This window comes from Mytilus edulis, chromosome 5 (assembly GCF_963676685.1).
Source record: "Mytilus edulis chromosome 5, xbMytEdul2.2, whole genome shotgun sequence".
Classification (NCBI taxonomy): Eukaryota; Metazoa; Mollusca; class Bivalvia; order Mytilida; family Mytilidae; genus Mytilus; species Mytilus edulis.
Window position 1 is genome coordinate 1,953,677 of NC_092348.1, and position 27,242 is coordinate 1,980,918.

General features: G+C 31.6%; 1 protein-coding gene across 1 annotated transcript in view; it reads left to right on the forward strand.

Annotated features, from left to right (window-relative positions):
• The window catches only part of LOC139522746 (uncharacterized), a 56,728-nt gene that overhangs the window by 8,380 nt on the left and 21,106 nt on the right, over positions 1–27,242 (forward strand). Inside the window, exons 6-16 of the mRNA XM_071316251.1 lie at positions 94–208; positions 1,597–1,808; positions 7,048–7,162; positions 7,767–8,026; positions 11,695–11,832; positions 13,825–13,905; positions 15,901–16,106; positions 17,372–17,529; positions 18,246–18,415; positions 21,250–21,297; positions 24,159–24,197. Of these exons, the coding sequence (XP_071172352.1) occupies positions 94–208; positions 1,597–1,808; positions 7,048–7,162; positions 7,767–8,026; positions 11,695–11,832; positions 13,825–13,905; positions 15,901–16,106; positions 17,372–17,529; positions 18,246–18,415; positions 21,250–21,297; positions 24,159–24,197 (1,542 nt within the window). The remainder of the gene's footprint in view (positions 1–93; positions 209–1,596; positions 1,809–7,047; positions 7,163–7,766; positions 8,027–11,694; positions 11,833–13,824; positions 13,906–15,900; positions 16,107–17,371; positions 17,530–18,245; positions 18,416–21,249; positions 21,298–24,158; positions 24,198–27,242) is intronic.

The window sequence follows — 27,242 nt, forward strand, 5'->3', positions numbered from 1 at the left end:
GTAGTATTCTATTTATAGATCAGTGTGTATATACTGGCAAAGTATATAACAAGGGAAAGCTATAGTTTATTTATTATGGTATTATATATACAGATCAGTGTGTATACAAGAACAAAGTATACAACAAGGGAGAGTCCTGGGATATTGACTGTGAATTTACTTGTACCTGTGTTGATGGATCCACTGGATATTATGAATGTAAACTCAGGTAAATAATTCAATGATAGTTTCAAAAGATTATTCAAGTACACAATAGATCCTGAACATGTTGCTTATTACGATAGTTCTTCAAATTTATAGGGAAAATACCCTTGCAGGTCTTAGTTTCAAATTTCAGAATCAAACTTGTCAAAACTTGTTTGTTCATTGTTTAGCTTAGAAATTTTCAAGGCACTGGTTTACTTTTTAACCTGAAGATTTCTCATTGTGAGTGTTGGTATAAGAACAGTTTTAAGATGTATCTAAAGGAATGTGACTCATTGCAACGAGGGTAAACAAAAGCCCTTGAAAATATAGAAACTTTTTGTATTTCTTTTTTGTTTCAGATTTTCAAATTTTTTCGAGTTCAATGAAACCATTTTGGTTTAGAGCTTTCAATGCTACCGTGTCTTAGTGTAAATAAAGTGTCAGTAGTCAACACTTCGGTGTTGACATGCATATCAATAATGTGGTCATTTTTATAAATTTCCTTTTTTTAAAACATTAAATTTTTCAAAAGACTAAGGATTTTCTTATCCCAGGCATAGATTACCTTAGCCGTATTTGGCACAACTTTTAGGAATTTTGGATCCTCAATGCTCTTCAATTTTGTACTTGTTTGGCTTTATAAATATTTTGATATGAGCGTCACTGATGAGTCTTATGTAGACGAAACGCGCGTCTGGCGTACTAAATTATAATCCTGGTACCTTTGATAATCAGTCTGTTCATGTCAAAACTATACATTATCCTGTTATATGCAATAAACCTTCATTCTTCAAATGAATATTAGAGGGTAATGGTTATCGAACGTAACCTGAACAAAACAGTTTTTTTCTGATATTAACAAAAGTTCAAACATGAGTTTTTTTTTTATTTCAGCCCTTAATTCCATACAAAATAACCCAAACATTTTTTTGTATGCCATTCAGATCTGGCCCTTTCACTGATTCACTGATAACTCCATTACCATTTCTGAAATGTAAGAAAACAACATTTGTGTAAGGCCAGCAATTATTTTTATCTTGTTAGTCTCATGTCTGAAGTGTCGCACCATCTGATTTGTGGCCAAATGGGGAAATTGAATTGAGAATAATGGCTTTATTGAAGTTAAGTAATCCTTAATACATAACCCATTTATTCATGTTATCATCTCGGAAAGGTGCATTTGAGAATGGTGGAAAATAACATTTATTTAGACTGAAGCTATAACCCATGTACAAAACAAAGGCTCCATAGGATACTTTACCATGATGTATGTATAAAGAATTGTTGTAACATTTTAATATGATATGTGTTGATCTTGAGACTATATTTGTTATTTCAGCAGTTTGACTACAAAGATTGAAAAAACAAATTGTCAATGTTTTTCAACACATTTCTGTTTTATTTTATCAGGTGTCCAACATACAATAACTTACCACCACAGTGTTTCACAACAACTGTAATGGGCAAATGTTGTAAAACAATTCAATGTGTCACCAAAGATGGATCAATTGTGAAGCCTAATGCTCAATTCCCAGTTGTTGGTTCATATACTGGTGGATTCTCAGGATTTAGACCTGGAGTATCCTATAAACCCGGAGTCAACACCACCAGTGTTGATGGATGTAAGACTTTCTTTTTCAAAATTATACAGATCGTTGGAGATAAAGTCAGATTTAATTATAGTTATTGAACTTGTTTCTTTTGTTGGTTTTGACCAGCATTTAAGGTGGTACTTAGAAGCAATATAACAACTTAACCTGCATATGGGATTTTACAAGAGCTTGCAGTTCCTACTCAGACTGTAAAACGTCACCAGTGTCTTAGCAAAAAGGTGTTGAACCAGGGGTATGTCAAAATTGGGGGGGGGGGGGGGGGGGGGGGGGGGGCAAGGGGGTTCCAATCACAGCAAAACAGTAAATTGATTTGGCTTAAATCAGATAACAAAGAATTGACAATGGATAAAAACAGGTAACAGTGAATGAAATTTTACAACCAGTACGGTCAAGAACCAATCCAGTAGATCTTATTATATAACTGGTTGTGTGGACCAAGCTAGGCCTTAACAGAGATATGTATATTGTGAAGATATTTTGATTATGATCCTCATCAGGAATCCCTTGCCGTATGTTTTCCGTTTTGTTGAATTGATAATTGATTTGGATTGTTCATGTACGCATGGGGATACCAAAACCATTATCACCAAATATACTTAAAATTCAAATTCGAATAATTCTTTATATCAAGAAAAGGAAAACATGGATACCTGGTGAGGATAGGAATATGTCCATACGATCTTAACAGAAACACCTTATATATGTTGTGTTTTAGTTATAATAAGTACAAATTTCGATTTAAATGCACTTAAAACTTGTACAAAAATTAATAGTATGGATGTTGGATTTTCTGAACAAAATTACTAGTTTCTGATTTTGTAAAGGAGTATTTTATTATTTTGTGGTCTGGTATTTTATTTTTTTCTCTTAAGAAAATGAAGCCAGTGACACCTTATATTAATTTGATTTTTAGAACTTTTCTTCTGAAAAGCAATATATAGTATGGATTTCGTTATAAAAACATTGATGCACACTACAGAATTTTTATTCAATGACCACATAAACCTTAGTTATAACATACAAAAATAAACAGATGAAAACATCAAATGTCATAATAAATGTATGCCAGTTACATGTACAAATAATTCTGATAAATTAATATAAGAGAAATTACCTAAAATTACTATTCTGCTAATATAATAGAAATTGGCCCAAGTGACAATTTGAATAACAACTAGTGAAACATAAATCATGTTTCTAATGAGGAATTATTGAATATGGAGAATTTGGGTACCGCTTTGGAACAACTGTAGGTTTTTAAAAGGATATTTGTCAAGAAATTATATTGAAGCTGTTTAAAAAAGACACAGCATCCTTGTTTGTTGCAACAGTTTCTGAATTTCTACTTCTACAGTTAAAAAGTTTAAAAAACTGATATTCGGGGTTCTCTTACATGTAAATGTAAAGAAGTGAGTAGCACTTATAGATGTGAACGTTAAAAGCGAAAGATAATTTAATTCCCCAATTCACTCACATGCTTATACAAATGATACCCAACTATTTTTGTATTTTGTAAATAAGTATCTGAAGGAGATGACATGTGGTATGGTTGCAAATGAGACAACTCTCAAACAGTGACCAATTGAAAACATTAGCAACTATTGCTCATTATACGGCCTTCAACAATGAGCAAACCCATACCGCATAGTCAGCTATAAAAGACCCTGAAATGACAGCTGTAAAACAGAAATCAAACGAGAAAATTAACGGCCTAATTTAAGTACTTAAAAATTACGAACAAAAAAACGTAGTAACACAGCCACATATGTCAACCACTGAATACGAGGCTCCTGACTTTGGACAGTCACATACAGTATGTGGCAAGGTTAAACATGTCAGTTGGCGCCAAATACTCCACTAACATGGGACAGTGGTCTAAAGGTACAACATAAGGTTTAATATATGGTCATTGAATAAAAATTATATAGGGTGACCGTACCAACGCATTTTTTTTATAAATCCGAACTATATGTTATTGTACAAGTTAGAAAAGAATCTAACTCTTTTATTATTTGTACAAAACGTGAACAAAGACAAGATACAAATTATAACTTGTGCACATTTTTTGTAAAAATTTGAATTTTTACAAAATGATACATCTGAATATATGTTAATAGACAATGGAATCCTTCTGCAAATACAGGACCACCATATTACCAGTTGAACGACCCCAATAGATATAAGAAGATGTGGTATGAGTGCAAATGAGACAATTTTCTTTCCAAGTCACAATGTTCAATTATCTTCATTTTCTACTAAAGTTTGGCTGTCAAAATTGGTAACATTCCGGCAATTTTTAATAACCGTTAACAGGAAATACATTATCACAATAACAGATAACAAAACAAATAGTCCTTTAACAACTAACAAGGAATAAGACAATAACAGCTAACAGCAAATGCATTTTCAGAATAACAGATCACAAAAAAATAAATTACCCTATAACAGCATAACTGTTAAATCTCTTGCCCCATTCAAAGAACGTCTCGTCCTTTTTCTAAAAAAAGTTCATCGGAAGGTACCAAGATCTTGTTGACAAAAATTCCGTATCAACTTCACAAATAGTACATGATGGTCTTGATGTATAGATTCTGCGTATTGACGTTGTTTTTCATCTTAACAACGTGTTATATTGTTTTTTCATTTTTCTTTGTTATATTCCTAATATCACTTTTACTGTATGGTTTGTTTTATGTGATATCAATTTGACGTGGCTCGGTTCTGGTACATCCCGTCAATGTGTTTGTATTATCTTTAATTTTTGCTGGTGTGTTTTGTATACGCGACTGTTTGTGCTTTGCGTCGGAACTAAACACATTTATACTAAAAACAGTTGTTGGCATGACACGGGTTATGTTCTTCTCATATATGTTATGATGGTATGATACTAAACCCCTAACGGGAAGGATTGTGCCTGATGTACATATGATGAAATCATAATCTTTCAGTCAGTTTAATTGAAGTCTGGAGCTGGCATGTCAGTTAACTGCTAGTAGTCTGTTGTTATTTATGTATTATTGTCATTTTGTTTATTTTCTTTGGTTACATCTTCTGACATCAGACTCGGACTTCTCTTGAACTGAATTTTAATGTGCGTATTGTTATGCGTTTACTTTTCTACATTGGTTAGAGGTATAGGGGGAGGGTTGAGATCTCACAAACATGTTTAACCCCGCCGCATTTTTGCGCCTGTCCCAAGTCAGGAGCCTCTGGCCTTTGTTAGTCTTGTATTATTTTAATTTTAGTTTCTTGTGTACAATTTGGAAATTAGTATGGCGTTCATTATCACTGAACTAGTAAATATTTGTTTAGGGGCCAGTTGAAGGACGCCTCCGGGTGCGGGAATTTCTCGCTACATTGAAGACCTGTTGGTGACTTTCTGCTGTTGTTTTTTATTTGGTCGGGTTGTTGTCTCTTTGACACATTCCCCATTTCCATTCTCAATTTTATTTTGGTTCTTATAACGTGAATCTGTACTTTAAAAGATCCCGTCATTATGTTATTGATCTATTATATGGCCTTATTTTCCTGTTCTATTATAAATTTGAAAAAATGCAAAGGGTAGGACAAATACAAAAAAAAATGCTGAAAATTTGATTCATGTTGTAATGTAAAGGGAATACTAATCTGCTACATGTACATATCAAATGACATTTTTCCGATTAAATGTGTGGTTCAATTCTTTTGATCTTTTTCTTATATTTTATCAAAGGGTCAAAGTTAATAAAAAAATTAGCCAATATAATTTTAATGAAGATGTTTGTAACTACCTTTAATAAAGTCAACAGTAGTAAACCGCTGTTTAATAGTCATGAATTGACAAAAAGAAAACAAATCCGGGTCACAACATATAATAAACTGAGGTACACACATCAACTATAACAGAAAAACAACAGAAGAACAGAAACACTGAAAAGAGGAAATGAATTAAATCGGCGAAGCCAGCTTTATTTCATGAACTAAATATATCCTAGACATATTTATTGTTCTTCTTAAATTTTATAAGCTCATTTGAGGTATAAAACTACTAATGCAGAGCCCAATTGCTTTCTTTGTCAAATTCTGCAATTTCCAGCATTAATTTGTCGTAAGTTAAAATAAAGTGGCAATCATTTCTTATAAAATCTTAACCTCATCCTAACTTGTGCTGAAAAATTCAACATACCTTTGATTGCATATTAGAGCGCACTGGTTCCCGGAAGTTTCAAAGTACCAAACCCGGTACTTCTGATCTTAACAACAAGGCAAATGTACCCTTTTATTATAATTCCATACCCTTCATTAAGATTAAAAAAAACTTTCATAAGGGTTCTACAGTTATTCCAAGGACACAAGCTTTCATTTTATACGAAATCTACCAAAATAATTCACCTATTGTGAAAGATACAGCTATGCGTAGGAATTATTGTGTTTTATATAAATTATGTACTACTTTCTGGTATACTGTTCCCGACCGGGCCTGCATTATTAGTTCTATAACTTTATCAAAAGTCTTTGAGGCCAAAGATTGTTTAATTTTATCTTACATTGCATACACTTTCAGTTATTTACAAAGGAGAAAGGATAATTTTCTAGCTTTTACAAAAAGGGGAAAGCAGAATTATTTTGCTCCTATGGGGCAGTCTTTTTAAATTTTTTAACAAGAAGTTTCATTTGCATATATTATAGTTGATGTGTTTCCCTCGATTTTGGTTTGTGACCCGAATATGTTATTGCTTAATCGATTTATGACTATTATACTACTGTTCTTGATATAACGCTATTTTAAAGTTTTCATGATTTTCTTCAACAAAATAGGGTATATCAGAAAGTTTTAAAAATGAAAGTAGTATATCATATTTTTAACTACTTTAGAGTGAATTTTATTCTTATCATTTTAGTTGATTTTGCAATTGAAGTGACTATCGACAGTTGTTTGAGCTACTAGATTGTTATACTTGAAGTAACTATTGACAGATATTTGAGCTACCAAATTCTTATTTGTGGAACAGGATCTGTTTACCTTACCGGAGCACTTGAGATCAAACTCCTAATGATTGGTTGGGTTCGTGTTCCATGCTCTTTAGTTTTATATGTTGTGTCGGTTTTACTTTTTTTTGTCTGTTTGTCTTTTTTCTTTTTTAGCCATGTCTTTGTCAGTTTGTTATTTTATCTATACGTATGACTGTACTTCTTGTATCTTTTATAATTGAAGGGACTATCGACACTTAATTATTATAATTGAATTATTTTTGTGTTGTGTTTACAGTGGGTTGTATGTACAAAGGACAATTACATCAAGCTGGTGATGAATGGGATGATGGTTGTGATTTCCATTGTAAATGTTTGGATAGTAAAACAGGAAGATATCGGTGTAGTGCACAGTTAGTATTTCATTGTATTGTAAACCTCTGATTAGAATTTAACCAACGAAAATGAAGGTTTTTAAATAATTAATTTTTATAGTTTTCTAGGATTTAAAAAAAAAAGTATTAAAATTTTGTTTATAAAAAAGGAGGGATAACCAAGGGAACTTTTTGGAATGTGGACAACACATTTGATATTTAGGGACACAACGAAGGGTACTTGATAGCTATATTTGAAGACCTTGTCTCAACAATAAAATACTTGAGAGCCTATTCATGCTCAGCAATTAATTGAAAATTTCTTCTCAATATTAATATTTATTCAAGTTTTAAAATGATGTATAAACCATACTTGTCAAGAAAACTATTTTATTGGAAGTTGTACATGGTCAATTATGGTTTATGAATCTGTTTGTTAAAAAAGGTAAATATAGCTATAGAATGGACAAAAGAAGATAACTCCACGACAATAATTTTTACCCAATTGTGTTCCATTGCAATCTTTACATTGAAGTGCTAACAAGCAATGCTTTTCAAGTGACACGCATGATATGTCCGTCCTTCTTTCCAGTTGGTTTTCATATTTGACTTGACCTGACACTTTTATGTCTTATCAATTCAGATGTCCAGAGTTCACAAGACTTCCTGCTCTCTGTGAACTTATACCTGTATCCGGTCAGTGTTGTAAGAGACTGCAATGTAGAACTCCAACAACAGTAGCCCCCGGTGTTGTGACTCCTACACCCACCATATCATCACTAGATCCTCACCCTGGATGTACTGATGTTATAGAAAACTGTGCGAATTATGGCCAGTCAATATGTCAACCACCATATGATGCATGGGCAAGGAGAAATTGTCAACATTATTGTGGAAAGTGTGGTATGTATTCATTATATATAGCTATTTATTGTATATATATATATATATACACACATAGATTGAAAGGGGGGCCTAGATAAAATGTAAGTGTACTTGTATTGTTTAAATCTGTATTCTCATTGTTTGACCTCATGATGTAATTAATGAATCCAACAAATACACTATAAATCAAAATCACTAAAGAAATTAGGTTTTATTTGGCTGTAAATTTGTCATGGCATTTATTGCAAGAAAGAAACACAATCAACTTGTCAATCAGAACTTGATGACGATTGAATTACTGAAGGGCGATCCAGCAGTAACAAAGTTATATCAGGAGCCACTGGGTAGTCCATAGCAGCTTAACATAAATTCCGCCAAAATTACAAGTTGAGTAACTAGTTGCACAACTTGTAATCCGCCATAAAATTTACCGCATGACAAATTTAACAGCAAGAATCAACATCAATCAACTTCAACATTATTATCAACTTCGATGTCATTATCAACTTCAACATCATAATCAATTTCAATATCAACAATATTATCAACATCATTATCAACTTCAACATCATTATCAACTTCAACATTATTATCAACTTAAATATTACCAACTTCAACATTATTATCAACTTAAATATTATCAACTTCAATATTATTATCAACTTCAATATTATCAACTTCAATATTATCAACTACAACATTATTATCAACTTCAATATTATTATCAACTTCAACACAAACATCAAAAACTTCAACATCAACTTAAATTCAATACTTTGAACTTCATTAAATTGATATTCATGTGGCAACATCAACATAAACTTCAGCTAAAATGCAAAACTGTCAACATCTAAGCTAATTTATTCATTGTAAGGGAAAACCAAACAATGAGGAAATTTAAAGAAAATAACATTTTCAGAGCTCCTTGAATCTGATTTAGGAATACACCCAACTATCTCTAATCCGAACGATGCACCTATAAGCTTAATATGACAGCTCCTATGACAATAAAAGAGCCAATTACCCAAATATCTTTCAGGTACCCTGAAATTAAGTGTTTCAACTATACAAGGTTTGTTCTTACATCACCTTTTTTTAAAGTGTATGAAAATGTCCATCATCTATGTGTCTCATGGCAATGTAGTCCGACATCAACCGGACAGGAAAAATTGAACTAGTTTATTCTTTGCCAGTTTGTCGTTACTGAATTACCCAGCTGATCTGTTTTCTAAGAAGGAACTTTTATAATAAATGACCCTGAATAAGCATCAAATTATATCTTGGATCGTTTTACAATAAGATTTTCATTAAAACTTGCAATTTCTCTACAACTAAGAAACCCAAAATTCTAGCTGAAAATGAAGCTTTGAATAAACATGTTTCATATACTGAATAACAAACTAAATTCAGCGCATCTAAAAGTCTAGTTAATATACCAATAGTAATAGGCTTACGACAGACGTGTCGCTTATGTCACTGAGCATCTTTTGAACAATAAAAGAATGAGTGTTGTCCAATAAACCATTGATCTTATGATTAAACCTAATGCCTGAAAGGTACGCATTCCCAGTGGAATAAGAATATTCATCCTTAAACATGTCAGCTAATATTAACTAAATGTGAAACGGGGCATGGCCATACGTCATACAGGTTTAGTTTATGTTTAAATTTTTGAAATTAATTTAGTCCATTTGATACGTAAGCCAAGTATTTGAGTAACTCTTGCACTACCGATAAAGAGATTTAAAACAGAACTCGACAACCACTTGTCACCCAAAATATAAGAAATGCCATTATAATTTCTAAAATTATTTTCCAAACACGTAGATTAGAAATAGGTCGATGATAAAAAGGCCCCGCAATTCTACCATTGTTCAATTCACTCATGATTTTTCCAAGCTAAATTGGGATTTCAAACAAATAATTATGTCAGATCACTGTATTAAAATACTTGTATGTATAAAAGGAAAGTAAATTCATATCTGTATATCGGTTACAATATTTATACAGTGAAATCTGTAAACCAATCTCATTCAGGACTGAAGTTCAAAATGCATTGAATGTGAATAGAATTCGTTGCCATACCTGGATTCATAGATTGTTTTCTTTATGTCCAGTGGCACATATTTCATGCATATTGAGGACTAAAAAGAATTTATAGATACATTTATATTGAAATTAATATGTGGCTTACTCACCGGTTACTTCGCGCTGCAAGATTTGGATTTCGATTAAGAATAAATAACATGGTAAATGTTCATTAGCGTATTAAGACAGTTAAACAATTAGATATAACAGCTCGCACAATAAGTATAACCATCTACTCAATTTACAAATATAAATATAAAATAATATCCAAGAAAAGATTGACAATTTACGCAATGATAGAATTTAAATTCAGTTATAACACCAAAGAAAAATTTCACGACTATTTAAAGCATTTAACAAAGTTAAAATTATTTAAGAAAGAAAAACAAGATTAAATTTTTGAGCTATTATTTTTTATAAAATGTTGCTTAATTCTAAAACTAAAAAAGAATACTCATCTTTTCTTCTGTGTTTTAAATTCTATAGCTTTGGTCAAGCTCCGTGTAAGGTTTGAATCCAAATGACCAAACCACACGAGGTAAATTGCACGGCCTAACATTTCGCGGGCTAAACTAATTAGCATATTAAAGTGACCAGTGTAAAATGAATCGAACACACCGTCAATTTAAATCAATAATAGGAATACCAAGTTATATAATTACAATAACTGAATTTAATTATTATTGAATTAAATTCTATTATACTATTTTATGCAGTTGAAGTCGAATCAACTTGTTATTTAATAAACATTATTTGCTATGATATGATCTTTCAAATTGAGAGTTTTGACCCTGATTTTACAGTCTACCGAACATAGAAACGGATAGTGTCCGTTTCATTTTTTTTTTTTGGTCATGATAGTTTTCGATGAAGATAGGGTCAAATCAACTAGAAATTTAGTGCACATGTTTCCTATGGTATGATCTTTCAAATCAAGAATTTTGACCCAAATTTCACAGTCGACTGAGATAGTGCGAGTAGGGCATCCGTGTACTATGTACATATTCTTGTTTCTAAATTGAATAGATATTAGCATTTGTGAATTTGACTTATTTGGTGTTACATACCAAACGAATCAATTTAGATATGTTGGTCTGACATTTTTTTATATACATTTGTTTCTTTTTCATTTCATCTTTGATTTAAAGATTACTTATCAGTTTTTATTGTTACAGCTTAAACCAGTCATGTAATCAGAGAAGTCCCAATTCATGTTCAATTCTCTGTAGATAAGCTATTAAACAAAGCAATGAATGCAAAGGACGGTCAATTTTCAGATGAGTTTTATGTGTGCTATTTTGACACCATGATCAGCTATTGAGAACCATTTGGATCGATTTGATCTTCCCGGATTATACCTTCAGCTACATTTGTTTGCTTAATAAAATGTACAATTTCAATGTGTCTGTGGCCCCTCGTTCAGTGTATGCTGATGGTTAAAACAGATCCTGTGAAGAAATTCATTACACTCCGATACAAAATTGTATATACTTACAAAAGATTTTGCCTTATCTTTCTCATTTGAAATCAAAGTTTTTAATACAGTCCATTCAGCTATGATGACACCTAAGTATTAATAATTGTCATTGTTTTTACAGCTCAGCCTGGTATGACCACACCTACAAATGTATGTCAAGATAAACTTCCAAACTGTGATTTATATGGTAAAAAGGTTTGTGTCAACGAGTATGTACCATGGGCTAAAGAAAACTGTCAATATTATTGTAGGATGTGTGGTAAGTTTTAGAGGTTGTCCATTTATTTTCAATCTCTGAGTTTGACTGTCCCTCTGGTATCAAAAGTGTTTTGTATTCTTCAATAGATTGCAAGAATGAAAATCTCTGTTTTTATAATATTAAAACAGACGTTCCACATTTATTGAAAACACAGCAATCAGATGTTAGTTAGTGACGAGCTATGATACTATATATAATGTTAAAACACAGTCCTGTTATAAATTAATGAGATCATAAAACATAAGAGAAAGGACTAAACACTGTAAAAAGACAACAGTATGTTCCGACAAGACTTATTACCAATGATATGGATGTACTTGTGAAAAATGTACATAATTTAGATAACCTATACACGTGGTCATAAAACATAACAGACCTATTTCCCCTATATAAAAATTTGGAGATGTAGTAAGATTTGCCAATGAGACAACCATCTACCAAAGTTTAAATTTAGTTGTTAAAGGCATCTTTAGCCAAGTGTAAAACCTTCAAAAATGAGAACATTCATTTGAGTAAATTGAATGAACTAATTGCCTAATTTATAAGAAAATAATTTAATTGAGAAAACCTATGACCTAATTAATAACAGAACAATTCAATTGAGAAAACTAATGTCCTAGGTAATACCAAAATAGTTGAATCAATTTGATATAAGATTAGGTTTTAACTGAAAAAAAAAATAAATCAAATTCAAACAATATATTGTGCCAAAATGTGTACCATATTTAAATACCATTTTATGTTAATATAAAGCTGGCGATTCTTTGATGGAAGCAATGTTTCCCTTAAGCGTTCACAATCACTTAAATTTTTCATCTTTCTAATTCACATAGTATATTTAATCCACTTATGCTTTTCAATCTACATATGCTCTTTAATCTACAAATGTTCTATAATCTAAATATGCTCTTTAATCTACATATGTTCTTTAATCAACTGTTCTTCAATCTACATAGGCTCTTTAATCTGCATATGTACTTTAATCTACATATGCTGCTCTTTAATCAACATATGCTATTCTGCAATCTACATATGCTCTCTAATCTACAAATGTTCTTTAATCAACTGTTCTTCAATCTACATAGGCTCTTTAAGGTTGCACTTTGTAAATACAGCTTTTTCTCAAAACACGCCTCTTTTGGGGAGTAATTGAATATTCATAGAAAATAAATTTTGTTTACATACTGGTTCCCAGTTATGCTCTCTGTGTTCCATATCGCAGAGACAGAACTTGGGAATGTTACCAGTAAATAAACACGTGCATATTGTTTACATTGAAATCTGTGGTAACCTTTCATTCAAGGTAGGGGTAGTTAAGAAAATTAGTGTAAGTTTAAACTCTGAGAAGTTCAGGCCATATAAACGTTGAAAATATGCGGCACAGCCCTATATTTTGACCTTTGAAAAAAATTGTGGTGCATATGAACTTTCAATTCTAGGATAAGATTATTTTCAAAACTTCATAGTAAAAGTGGTACAGTTTTAGCCGTAAAAGGAGTTCCTATGGGAAATTGCATTGTCAATATTTACAGAAATGCAACCTTAATCCACATAGTATATTTAATCCACTTATGCTTTTCAATCTACATATGCTCTTTAATCTACAAATGTTTTTTTAATCTAAATATGCTCTGTAATCTACATATGCTCTGCAATCTACATATGCTCTGCAATCTACAATTGTTCTTTAATCAACCCATCTTCAATCTACATAGGTTCTTTAATCTACATATGTACTTTAATCTACATATGCTGCTCTTTAATCTACATATGCTGCTCTTTAATCTACAAATTTTCTTTAATCAACTGTTCTTCAATCTATATAGGCTCTTTAATCTACAAATGCTCTTTAATCTACAAATGTTCTTTAATCTACATATTCTCTTTAATCTACATAATATATGCTCTTTAATCTACATACGCTCTTTAATCTACATATTCTCTTTAATCTACATATTGTCTTCAATCAACATAAAGATATTTATGTTTCAGCTGATGATCAGATGACAACTGCTACACCCTCCTGTGTTGACAAGAACCCCTCAGCATGCGCAGAAATTGGGCCAAATGCTTGTACGTTTTTTATTGACATTGCCAGACAGAATTGTGCCCGACACTGCAATTTATGTCCTAAACCGTCAGTATTATCAGTACAAGTAACAAGTGTGTTATCATTACAATGTGTAACTTATGTCCTAAACCTTCAGTACTATCAGTACATGTAACAAGTGTACATGTATCATTACAATGTGTAACTTATGTACTAAACCGTCAGTTCCATTAATACAAGTAATAAGTATGTTATTTTTACAATTTGTAAATTATGTCAAAAACCTTCAGTACCATCAGTACAAGTATGTTATCATCACAATGTGTAACTTATTCCCAAACCTTAGAAGTCATCAGTACAAGTAACGATTTTGGTCTAGATTTTTCTCACTAAACAAGGAATTGTAATCGTTTGAAAGCAGTGCATTTCGACGTTAAAATTGTCAATTAGGGTAGCGTAGTACGAAGTTAAGGTTGCAGCAACGTGAAACTTACTGACAATTTATTGTTAAATTTAAACGCCACTTTTAGCAGTCTTGGCCAATTCGGCAGTCAATTTTTAACCAAGTTCACATGCGCATTATGATGACAGATTGAGATATTTACCAAGATCATATCAAAATGAACACATTATCTATTTTGAAATTGATAAGGTATGAAAGACAGAACTATTTACAAAATGTTTGAAATTTTCTTTTTCAACATTATCCGAGGTTTTGTTTATCATTTTGCAAAAAACAGCCCTGTAATGTAGGTGTGAAAGCCAAGGTTGTTGCATATTATTCATCTGCCGTTTGCACCAACTTAAAAAAAAGTATCAAGTGAAACAACTGTATACACACATTAGGTAATGTGTAACCATAAATTATGTATTGATGCAACGACGGTTGGTAACTTATGATGTAATACATTCACTAACATTTTATACGACATATTCTAAGCACCATCACCAAATAGTTATGTACTACACAGGCAAATTTCACTCACATCAATTTCACGTGAAATTTAATTCATGTGAATCTCACGTGAAATTCACATGAATTTCACCTCAAACGAGCTTATACGTGAAACTCACGTGAAATCAGTTTTTGTGAGTTTCATGTGAATCTCATGTGAAACTCATGTGAATTTCACATGAAAATCACGTATATTTTTTCATGTGAAATTCACATGAATTTTTAAAATAGAGTATTTCAAATAACATCTAAATTTTTAAATTTAATCAAAATCATGAAAAATATTAAAAAATTTTGTTGTAAATTTCACGTGAAATTCATGTGAAAAAGTTCACATCAGATTCATGTGAATCTCAATTCACGTGAAATTCACATGAACATTTTCACGTGAGTTTCATGTATAAGCTCGATTGAGGTGAATCTCACGTGAAATTTTTCATGTGAATTTCATGTGAGATTCATGTGAAATTCATGTGAGTAAATTTTGCCTGTGTATTGATGATATTTATTTTAAGCACCATCACCAAATGGTTATGTACTGCTGATGATACTTATTTTAAGCACCATCACCAAATGGTTATGTACTAATGATGATATGTATTTTAAACACCATCACCAAATGGTTATGTAATATTGATGATATTTTTTTAAGCACCATCACCAAATGGTTATGTACTATTGATGATATTTTTTTAAGCACCATCACCAAATGGTTATGTACTATTGATGATATTTTTTTAAGCACCATCACCAAATGGTTATGTACTATTGATGGTATCTATTTTAAGCACCATCACCAAATGGTTATGTACTAATGATGATATGTATTTTAAACACCATCACTAAATGGTTATGTAATATTGATGATATTTTTTTAAGCACCATCACCAAATGGTTATGTACTATTGATGATATTTATTTTAAGCACCATCACCAAATGGTTATGTACTATTGATGATATTTATTTTAAGCACCATCACCAAATGGTTATATACTATTGATGATATTTATTTTAAGCACCATCACCAAATGGTTATGTACTATTGATGATATTTATTTTAAGCACCATCACCAAATGTTTATGTATTGATGAAGGGAGTGACTGGAGTAGGAACATATCCTCCTGGTGTTACTGATTTGTTTGGATTATGGAACTCAACTAAGACAATTAATGAATTCCAACAAGAAGCCAGGGCACTGACACCAAACTTCCCTGGACATTATAAGCCAATATTGTCAAACAACTGGACATTTCTTTGTTTGGATAAGGTAAAAAGAAAACAAAGTCCAATATAGAGAGTGCTTTAGTTATGTTCATGATGTTAAGGGATCTTATCTTTTTTTTGGCATATTTAGCATATTATGGTAGAATTAAACTTCACTACTATTTTAGCTTACAGTACCATAATTACTTTTTGTTAATGTTATTTTTCTGCGAAAAAAATCTCAAAACTTTAAAACTTATTAGGAATGATTTGTCGTCATGGAAATTTGATCTTTATGTCAAAATTTAGCTTGATGAAATATAAAAATATACAACAGTAGTATACTGCTCTTCAAACGAGAGATTGAAGTTATAATTATTTTTGAGTTCAGTACGATCTTTAAAGATTGTACTGTTATCGGCGTATATCCTTCACCGAAAGAACATCTCAATCACTTAAAGGTTAATAGACATACAAGGCAAATTAAAAAAAAATCAATAATATAATTCTAAACTTTTATGATGAAACGAAAAACTAGGATTTCAATTTGTCAATGATATAAACTGTTTTAGAATGGTTTCACAATTTAATATTGAATAATAAGAATTTTGCTATTTTTGTTTCATATTTATTTTTACCAAATGCACAAAAGAGGGGAGAACGATACAAGAGGGACAGTCAAACTCATAGATCGAAAATAAACTGACAATGCCTCGGTTAACAACGAGAAAAAAAGACAAATAATAGTACAAACACACAACATAGAAAACTAAAATCTTAACAACACGAACCCAATCAAACACTGGAGGTGCTCGGAAAGGGTGCCCTGATCCTGCTCCACATGTTGGACTCGTCGTGTGGTTTATGTTATTACAAACCCAGAAAAATAGTCTAATTCGGTAGGCCATATTCATGAAATCCTTTATGGGCAATCAATACAGTAAAACGTTAATAATACATAACATCTAAAGCCAATGCATTCATGTATACTATAATAATATGCATCACTACTTTCAAAATTTGACCAAAAACTGTATTTTATCAAATAAAATGACAAAAAAATTGCTGAAGTGACAGTATTTTATTTATGATCATATTTTTTTTAAGAATGATCTGGACCTTTAGAAATGTGAAAAGCAATGGAACAGCGATGTGTCTCCTTTATGAACAAACAAACTCTCTCTGACCGACAAAAATTTCAGACAATAAATCATTCAGACAAACCAAAAAATAGTTTGGCACAGCCTACAATTTGTAAGGTTACCTTTTCTTATTTGAATAAAACGATAGAAAATAAGGTATAGAAAAAATAATCAAAATATATTACAGGTCAGGGTATCTATATACAAAAATGGTGTAGAGAAAGCTTTCATGCTGTTCAATGCTACAGGATCAGATAAGATGAGTTGGTTTACACCTAGCAGAATTATAGATTCTTCGTGGCTGGATTTCCAATCTACAACTAAACAGTACTTTGCAATGTCTCAGTAAGGATTTATACATTTGATAAGGTTTCAATTTCTCAGATACTAAAAGTAAATGTAAGCGTATGTTAAACCTGTATATACTGCATGATGCATTCTGGTTTTATATCCTGCTACTTAGTGTTTGTGCATATATAAAATTGTGTATTAAAACTGTACAGCTCAGGTTTTATTTTTCATTCTTGCAGGAAAAGTGCTGAATGATGCAAGATCGAGTTTAATGTTTGTTATAGTTACTGGCTGTTTACACAAATACAGCACTTATAGGTGTACTTTTGTTTGAATTATACTTTGGGAATAATCAGTGCCCCTTGGCATAAAACATTTCATGAAAATTTGAGTTGTCTGTAGATATTTTTATTCTAACATTCTAACTGAAGACATCCATAGCTTCTGGTTTGTTTAAACCGACTTTATCAGATTCTAAAAATAGATAATGCAATATCTCATATTCTTCATATTTGCTTCACTATAAATCAATTTTCTAAATGATGTAAATGTCTCTTTACTTATAACTTGTATATAACTTGCTTGTCAGAAATGTACATTCAACAACAAGGTTACAATACATACCACATTGTAACCTTATAGAGATCTATATTCCTAAAGCATAATGATATAGATTAAATGCATCATCCTCAGTAAAATAAAAGAAAAATAATTTCCTCTTTTTATTTTGCAAATGTTTCATTTATCTATGAAAACAATAACCATTTCAGAGACCCAGATTTCCTAAGGGAATTCTATGCAAGTCAATATGCTGATAAATCAAAATGTGATTCAACTGGTTGGATGTTTATATCTACAGCAAACAGATGTTATCTGGAAACTGACAAGAAACCAGCTTTCTATTATGCTCCAGGACAGACCTCAGCTCACTGGGGATATAGTGAGTCTTCATTCAATTATAAAGGCTATGAAATTCTAATGGAACATATTTTCTTTTATAGAATGGATACTTTCTCCATTTTTTTTTTTTGCCATCTTCATTTGAAACAGACACCACCCCGAGATAAATATTGTTAAGACGGGTGGTGACAAATATGTTTATGATTTATACTCTTCAGCTCGCTGCGTCATATTTCTTTCTTAAAAGAGCTATATACAAATCTTTAATGTAATTTGTCTTCAATTATAGACTTGGTAAAGTTTCAAATCCAAGTACAACTAGGTAAAGTTACAGAGCTAAGTACAAGTCTAAGATTTAAGATTTTGATTATTTATTTTGCTTTAAAGATACTTCTAGATAAATTGTACATTACTTTCTTTATTTTGTGGGTACTAAGTAGACATACAATAAACAATGACTAATTAACATCTAGATTGATATAAAAATACAGGTTTCACTACTATCTCTTACTTTTTGTAGAGAAGCGAAAGTGTATTTTAGTTATCATGATCTGTTGGCCTAATTTTACAACGTGTTAAATTGTGGTTTGTCATTACGTCGTTTGATCGTTTAATTATTGAACGTGACTTATTCATGATTGTGACTGTTTTGCATGGTGTAAATTCGCATTGGTATGAGACGTGTCACGGTTCCTTTCTATAGGAATTTCTTGTATTTAGTTTGATGTAGTATTTGTTATACTCGTCGGATTTTGTCATATGTTTTATCTTTTGTAGTTGTAAATCTTTTTTTGTTTGTTTGTATTCGTTTGTTAAGGAAGATATAATTAATCATCCAGTTCATTAATAAGATTTTTGTTTGGTTCAACTAAATTTATACGATATATTTGGTTTACATTTTGATTAAGAAGAAATACCAACATAGCTAGATAAAAAAAAAAATTATCTAATTTCTACCACAATTTGATATCAATTAGTATTTATTTTTCGTGTTATATCAACATTACAAACCTTGTCTTGAATTCTATCCTTATTCTATCCTATTAGTTGGGAAATGTTTAGATATTCAAATGTAACGTCACTTAAATTTGTGCGTTTATCGATTTAAGATTATTCATCTTTCCTTTTTTATTTTGTAGTTAGTCATTAGTTTTATCATTATTATATCCTGGTACCTGTGATAGCTATTATACAAATTTGCTGTTTGCAAAAGTATGAATTATTCTAAATAATAAGGTTTTTCGTATCTCAGGCAGACAACTTTAGCCGTATTTGGCTTAATTTTGTTGGAATTGTTGGTCCTCGGTGCTCTTCAGCTTTATGCATTTTTTTGTTTTTGAGATTTTATACATCAACGCTTTATTGGTTAGTTTTGTGTGGACGAACCGCGCGTCAGGCGTATTAAATTTAAACCTGGCATCTTTTGTTAGCTATTATTCTTGTGTTTTTCTGTCCTGTATGTTCTCCCATTTATTTCATATAGTCCTATCATATAATGTTGTCATTTTAATGTTATAATTCACATTGTCATAAAAGCGGGAGGTTTGGCATGCCACAAAACCAGGTTAAACCCACCATTTTTTATTAAATGTCCTGTACCAATGCAAGTCAGGAAAATGGCCACTGTTGTATTATAGTTTGTTTCTGTGTGTGTTACATTTTAATGTTGTGGTTCTGTTGTGTCGAAGTTCTCTTATATTTTTGATGTGTTTTCATCATTTTTAGTTTGTAACCCAATTTTATTTTTGTCTTAATCGATTTATGAATTTCGAACAGCGGTATACTACTGTTGTCTTCATTCATGTTCTACTTTTTGAAATTTACCTGTGACGACACTTTTTTGTAGCTTTGATACATTTGTATGACGCATAGTTCATTTTTCTATTGGAATGTTCTGTCGAAAGGTAACTTGAGGTGTTACTGGCTACTCTTATGTGGTTTACATGTAAAAATGGACTGTGTTCTGAGTGTTCTTGTATTTATTTGTAGTTTATTTCTGTCACGTTATGTTGTTAGTTTAACGGTATATTTCATAAGGCATAAAGGCAGCTTTACCCAACCATTTTATTCTTTTTTTTTTGGTTTATCTTTGTTTGGCTTTATTTTCAATTTTGACATTAGTGCATTAATGAATGACAAGTCTAGCGTATTTAATGTTAAGCCTGATAATTTTATAATTATTAGCTTGTCGTAATGTTCTATTGTATTGTTAATTTGTGAATTTCTCTATCCTGAATGTTTGTCCATTCATTTATATTGTAGTCCTGTCATGTGATGTTATCGTTTTAGCGGTACATTTTACGTTGCCATGAAAACGGGAGGTTCGGCTAGCCACAAAACCAGGTTCAACCAACCATTGTTTTCTGAAAATGTCCTGTACGAAGTCAGGAAAATGTAGTTCGTTTCTGTGTGAGTAGCATTGTCGTTTTGTATTTTGTTGTTTTGTTGATTGCTCCTATATTTGTGTTTCCGTAAGTTTTAATTTGTAACCCGGACTTGTTTTTTCTCCATCGATTTATTACTTTCGAACAGCGGTTGCCTTTATTTGTTTCCCCCTTATAATTGATGTGTTTATCCAGTGTTGGTTTGTGACCTGGATTGGTTCTAGTAAAATCAATTAATCACTAGTTAATAGCGATATGTTACTACTGCCTTTAGTAAGCACTGGATCTTTTAGAGGTATGTGTTCTTCCTAAAAATTGGATGCTTATGTTAGAACGAACCCTTTCTTATTCAATAATCAATACCTACAATAATTCCCATTTTGATTATTCTGCAGTTTGGTTGCACAGTTTTAATTATCATATTAGCTTATTTATAAAACACTGAACACCTTGTAGTCATAATGAATATAGGATTGAGAATTTCTTACAGCTAAAGCAGGTGTTGGTGATGTATTTACTATCCAGGGACATAGTACATGTAAGTAGCCACGGTGAAAAGGTAAACAATGTGTCTGGTGTCGTCGTCGTCGTCTGCTTACTTTTATAAAAATATTATCCTTATTAGCCAATTTTAGTCAAACTTTATCATTAGGGTATCTTGTTTTAGCATATGACCAATTATCCCAACTGTCAACCACGATGACCGACATGGCTAGATTTAGAACATAATGGTAGCATTCAAGTTATGTATAATATTTTGAAAACTGTAATGAAAATAAAGAAAATCTGACTGCAAAAAAAAAAAATGTTTAGTATGTTGAGCACTACCAAGTGTCTGAGTATGCACAACTGTCAGAGTATTGGTTACCTTTTAGCTTATTATGGTTTAACAAATATCAGTCAAAATTTGCATTTTACCCCTTTGTTTTTTGTTTAGTCGTATCGACCATCTTTTTTGGCAGATGGAGTCCTGAGACACGTTTAAAACTAGAAACTTCAAAGATGATTGTGCCCTAGTTACTGGTAAAATTTTACTTGCTTGAAGATCTTCACTACTGATCAGATTGCTTATTTTAAGTTTTGTTTCTATTTTAAACCTAATTTATTGTACTCTTAATTGAATAAAATATCTGCAGCATTACAGTTTTTGTATTCTATTATAATGTTTGTCTTATAATAGCTAGGTCACACATTCACGGATTTGACGTCGGATTAGCTACGGATAGGATCCGACATCATTCGTGGTAATCTGTAGATATCCGTTTTGTTGCCTGGTCATACGTAGTAGTACTTGTATATCTTTGACAATTTTTGAACATGCTCAAAGTTTGAACACGGATCAAGCAATACGTAGTAACTTCTTACTAAACCGTATCAGACCGTACTGATCCGTGTTAGTCCATATCAAAACCGTATATATCCGTACTTGTTCGTAGGCCAGAATGATTTATACGGCGTTTTTCGGAGAACTGTGTACGGTTACATCAGGTATTGGCAAGGATACAATACGATTTGTAACTAATGTATCACGGAACGGCACGGTTTCATTACGTTGCAATACCGAAAGCTAGGTATCAGCCAGGGTTTTGAAAGTCTAATAGGTTTGATAGGTTACAGCACGATTACGGAATACTGAGATTCTTTTATTTTCGTTGGTACCAATTTTCATGGTTTGCAAAAAACCTTGCATTTTTGTAGATAATTGATTACGTGATTATTCCAAAGTCTGGATACAACTTTATAGAAATTTGTTTTTCGTTGTTCGCCTGAGGCAAGAAAACGCATGAACCCACATAACTCACGAATAATAATGAATCAGGAGTAATACGTATGCATTGAGGACAAACTGACATAAGGCTTGAGTACAAGTACTCCAAAATCCTAGGGCCCTACTTATTCAGTCTTTTGATTTTAAGGTATTCATAATGATAATCCCATATGAATAATCAACAACTTCGTTTGAAATCAATTTACTGCAATTGGATATTGATCTGGCATAAAATGACAGGACAGGGTCGAGATACTTGATGACAGAGGTGATAGGAGGCTGAATTATGGTTAACTAGGGACTGACTTCTCTATCCATGATCAAATTGAGTTCCCTATAACTGACATGTATGCGGAAAAACTTTGAAAGAATAGTCCTAAATGTTTCAAGAATTTTAAATGTCGCAGGTCCGAGGATTCTGAATAACACCACATAGTACAGATAGACAGATAAATAATTCATTTAACGCAAAACGCAAAAATAAAAATATAAGAATGACATTTAAGGGAAATAAGTTCAAGGGATTTGATGTAATGTCATGCTTACCAATCATGTCTTGATTATTATTTTTGCTTAAGTTTATATCTAGCTATTGTCATTTTTATTGTCATTTTAAGTACATACATGTATCTTGAGCAAAGCCAAGAGAACATATATATAACAGATTAACTTTAACCACAACTTATAACGCCTGCTGTAAATGTTGATAAGCTAGAGGTTATAAACTTTTCAGAAACATGAAGATTAAATTATAGTATTGCAACAAAATATTACACATGAACATGCTAATAAGGACCGAGTGTCTTTAAGGAACGCACAGAGTGTTAGTAAAAATACACGGGGCGGCTAATAGTATATACTAGAACACACCCGTGATATCACGGGTACGTGACTGAATTATAGTATATAACTATGCGCAAGCCTTATTTTAGTATTAGTATTGTCATCTGATAAAGTCATGCCGATTATAAGATACACAGTTTTTCTCTGCTTTCAAGTCTTTCTGTTTGAACCCGTCGAACTGAAACAATAATATTAATTATTTGGAAAACAAAAGGTCCTGGAATGGAGTATTTTTTAATCAACAGCATTGTCCTGTATAAGTTATAAATACAGTTGAATTCTTTGCTTCGCTGTTTTACGTCATGCCCACTAACAAATTGAAAACTGTACCTATACGCCTTATTTTTAGTCCAGATTTTTAGCATTCGTATTGTTATCTTAGAAAGTCTTACTAATTAAAATACTACAATAGGTAACAATTTGACAATTTAGTAGTGTCAACCCTGTGGTTATGACACGTGTATATAGCATATTAATCCTGAAAACAACGTTTGGTGGTGCGCCTGTCAGATGCGGAACGTACAGATAAGGTAATAGGTAACAGGTGAATATACTATTGGTATCGGTAGCGGATTCGACCCGGAACCTCTTAATTATTGGCAATATTAATTACATGGAAAACAAAAGGGCCTGGAGTGGTGTAATTTTTAATCTACACCTTTGTACTATATTAGTTATATATAAAGTTGAATTCTGTGATTCGTCGTTTTTACGTGATGACGGCTAACAAATTGGACCTCGTAATTTTAGTATTATAGATTATTTCTTATGTTTGTTTATTATTTTAGGTCCAGACAATGTGTCACTTCCAACAGTCATATCCAATGGTGAGTTGTATGTTTAGTTTATTAACTTTTAAGATAATAACATAGTAGTAGATATTTCGCATAACTTGTTTCTAGATATTTATATACTTATATGGAGTTATTTTCATTCATTTGCAGAATCAACCCGGACGATACCATGTTTCATAAAATCATATCCAAGGCATAAAATAATTACCTGTTTGAGGTCATTATTTTCCTTGATAAAAATGAAATCTATAATTTACTTTAAAATTACATTCGTCTGATAGTTTTTTGTTGCCGATTTAGGAATTAATGTTTTAAAGTTCAATCGATGATAGGTGTAAAAGAAGTCGTCTTTACCAAGAAACAACTATAACGTGAAATTTTGTTTAACTTATCGCTACATTACAGAAACATTATCATATATGTGAGATGAATTTCAATGTAGACTTTCATTAAATAAATTCAGGTTTAACATATTAGCATGAAAGATTTTGAAAATCTAATTGAGTCTCATTGAATAGGTTGATTGATTGTTGGTTGCTTGCTTAACGTCCAGTGGCAAATATTTCATGCATGTTCAGGACGATACACACTGAATAGGAAATCCTACTGTAACCTACATGTAATTATATTCGTCTTCGTGTCAGTTCTAAACTGTTTAAATTTATGTATACCTTTTACTCTATAAAAAAATATGTTTATATTCCATTTTATAACATTCACGTAACTAATAAAAACATTCCCCTCTCTTTTTCATAAACTAAGTTGGTACAATAAATTACTTACAATGTGTCTTGTAATTGTCATACACCGTTATCGGATGGTAACAATTCATTTGTTTCTTTCATTATGCTGTTACAGTAGTATTTCGATTGTGTATGGACAATAATTTTAAAGGGTTTATATACGTCAAAAAAAACTTAAAATATGCATTATCTATAACCTAACCTGATATCGTTATTCACTTATTCATTCCCAATATAACATCCTTTCATGGATATATATAATTCCATCCATTTCTTGCCTTCCAAAATAGTGTATTTGTCTATTACAACTTCCACATTTTCTAGTAAAAATTAAATTACATTGAGTTTACATCTTTGGTGTACTTCATTTTATGGAAAACCTCTTAAATCAAGATTATGCGAAATAGTATCCTATGTATTTTAACTTCTGATTTTTCAACCCTGTATACCACTATTTCCAATTTGAAATTGAAAAATCGTCCTAAGAAAAAAAAGCCACAATGCTTTTAAACATTCAAATGGTTGCCCACGGTATCAATGTATTACTTGGGATATATAATACGGCATATTTTGTTAAAAGTAAATAAAAAGGTCAATCATGCCTTACAGACACTAGTTATCAGTATGTTGCTGTCTCGAATCGACAACGTTAAATTTTGAGGTAGACATTTAAAAAAAAATTGTCATCATTCCTATGGGAACGCACTGTCCAACTCTCCTTGCAGAACTTTTCTTATTTTCATATGAATGGGAGTTCATTCAGACAATTGTCAAAAAAAAAAAGATCAAAGAGCCCAGATCCCATAATGTCACATTGAGATATATTGATGATGTTCTTTCCATTAACAACCCAAACTTTAATGATTGAGTTCCATTTTCATATCCGCCTCATTTTAGACTAAGGCCGTGTTCACATTGACCTAAACTCGGTGCTGTGTAAGTGTAACTCACACGTAAACTAAACAAAATTACGTTCCCATTGATAAAACTCAATGTTTACATGTAGTGTAAATCATGTTTTGTCTACATGCAGTCGATACACGATGTAGGCCTTGTGTAGATTAAGTGTTCACAAAACTAGGCATTTAAAACATAAGTTTCACCGTGTATATTTAAGGAAGAAACGATTTTTAAATAACATTGATATTTATAACAATTATTAATAAAGTTCTTTACAGAAATATTTGTCTAAACTTGGTAATTTTATATTTATTTGTTTTTTTAGAAAACAACTTAACGTAGCGTTATTAACCCCTTATCAAGAATCAAAGCAGCATCATTGCCGAACACATAATTCATTTAAAATTTCAAATTAAGGTCTTTCCGAATCGACTTTACTTGCACAGACATATTTGCCACTGGTCTTTACCTAAACGAGGTAAATGTTTTGTTTGTCTAGTATATCTGTTCCGTTAAATTACACTTAAAAATAAAAAAAAACATTACCCCCTCCCTTTGCCAAATACTCCTTGGAGGAGAAATACCATTTGAAACAAACAGAAATAATCTCTAATATATCAATTCTACTTCTTCGTCTGTAAGCACGCTGCTGCAGCCTACGTTTTCTAATGCTTAATCGAGACATCTTTAGTATCTTTAAAATACTGCAAATCATCAATATGGCTTTCATAAAGAAGCAACCACTTAACTTCAAAAGGGGTGGGGGGGGGGGGTATTTTGTTTATTTATCTGAGTCAGAATTTTTTTCACGGAAACCTTTAATTTCCTTTTTTTTCGATGCTGGTAATTTTTTTCAACATTTAATACTATAATGTATGGGGAGACTCTAGATTCAGAATATTTTTTTTTCATCAGTAGGACCAGAATTTTTTTGTATCCAATTGGGGTTGGGAATATTACCACTGCTAGAAAAGTTGTCCGAAAACTTTGCATTCGGTTCTCCGTAATGAACATTTAAATGATATAAAGTTTACAAGTGTGAACAAATCTTATGTACAGGTAATTAAACAAGGTGTATAGATGTGAACAAATTTAATGTGAAACCAATGTCCAGTACATTAAACTAATTGTAAACAAGTTTACTGTACATGGAGTTTGGTGTGAACACGGCCTTATACCTCGAATGTGACATATACAATCACGTCAGTATACTAATCTATGAAAAACCAGACAAATTATCAATGTCCCTTTCCTTGATAGCAATATATCACCTGCATTTGGGATACGCATTTCCAAACTTATGTTGGAATACAAGAGCTTGCTCCCAATCAGATTTTTTAAAACGTCACCAGCGTCTGAGCAGAAAGTTGATGCACAAGGGGTGTATCAAGGAATTGTTGTTTTCTTTTTTTTTCTAGTTCATCGGAAGGTAACA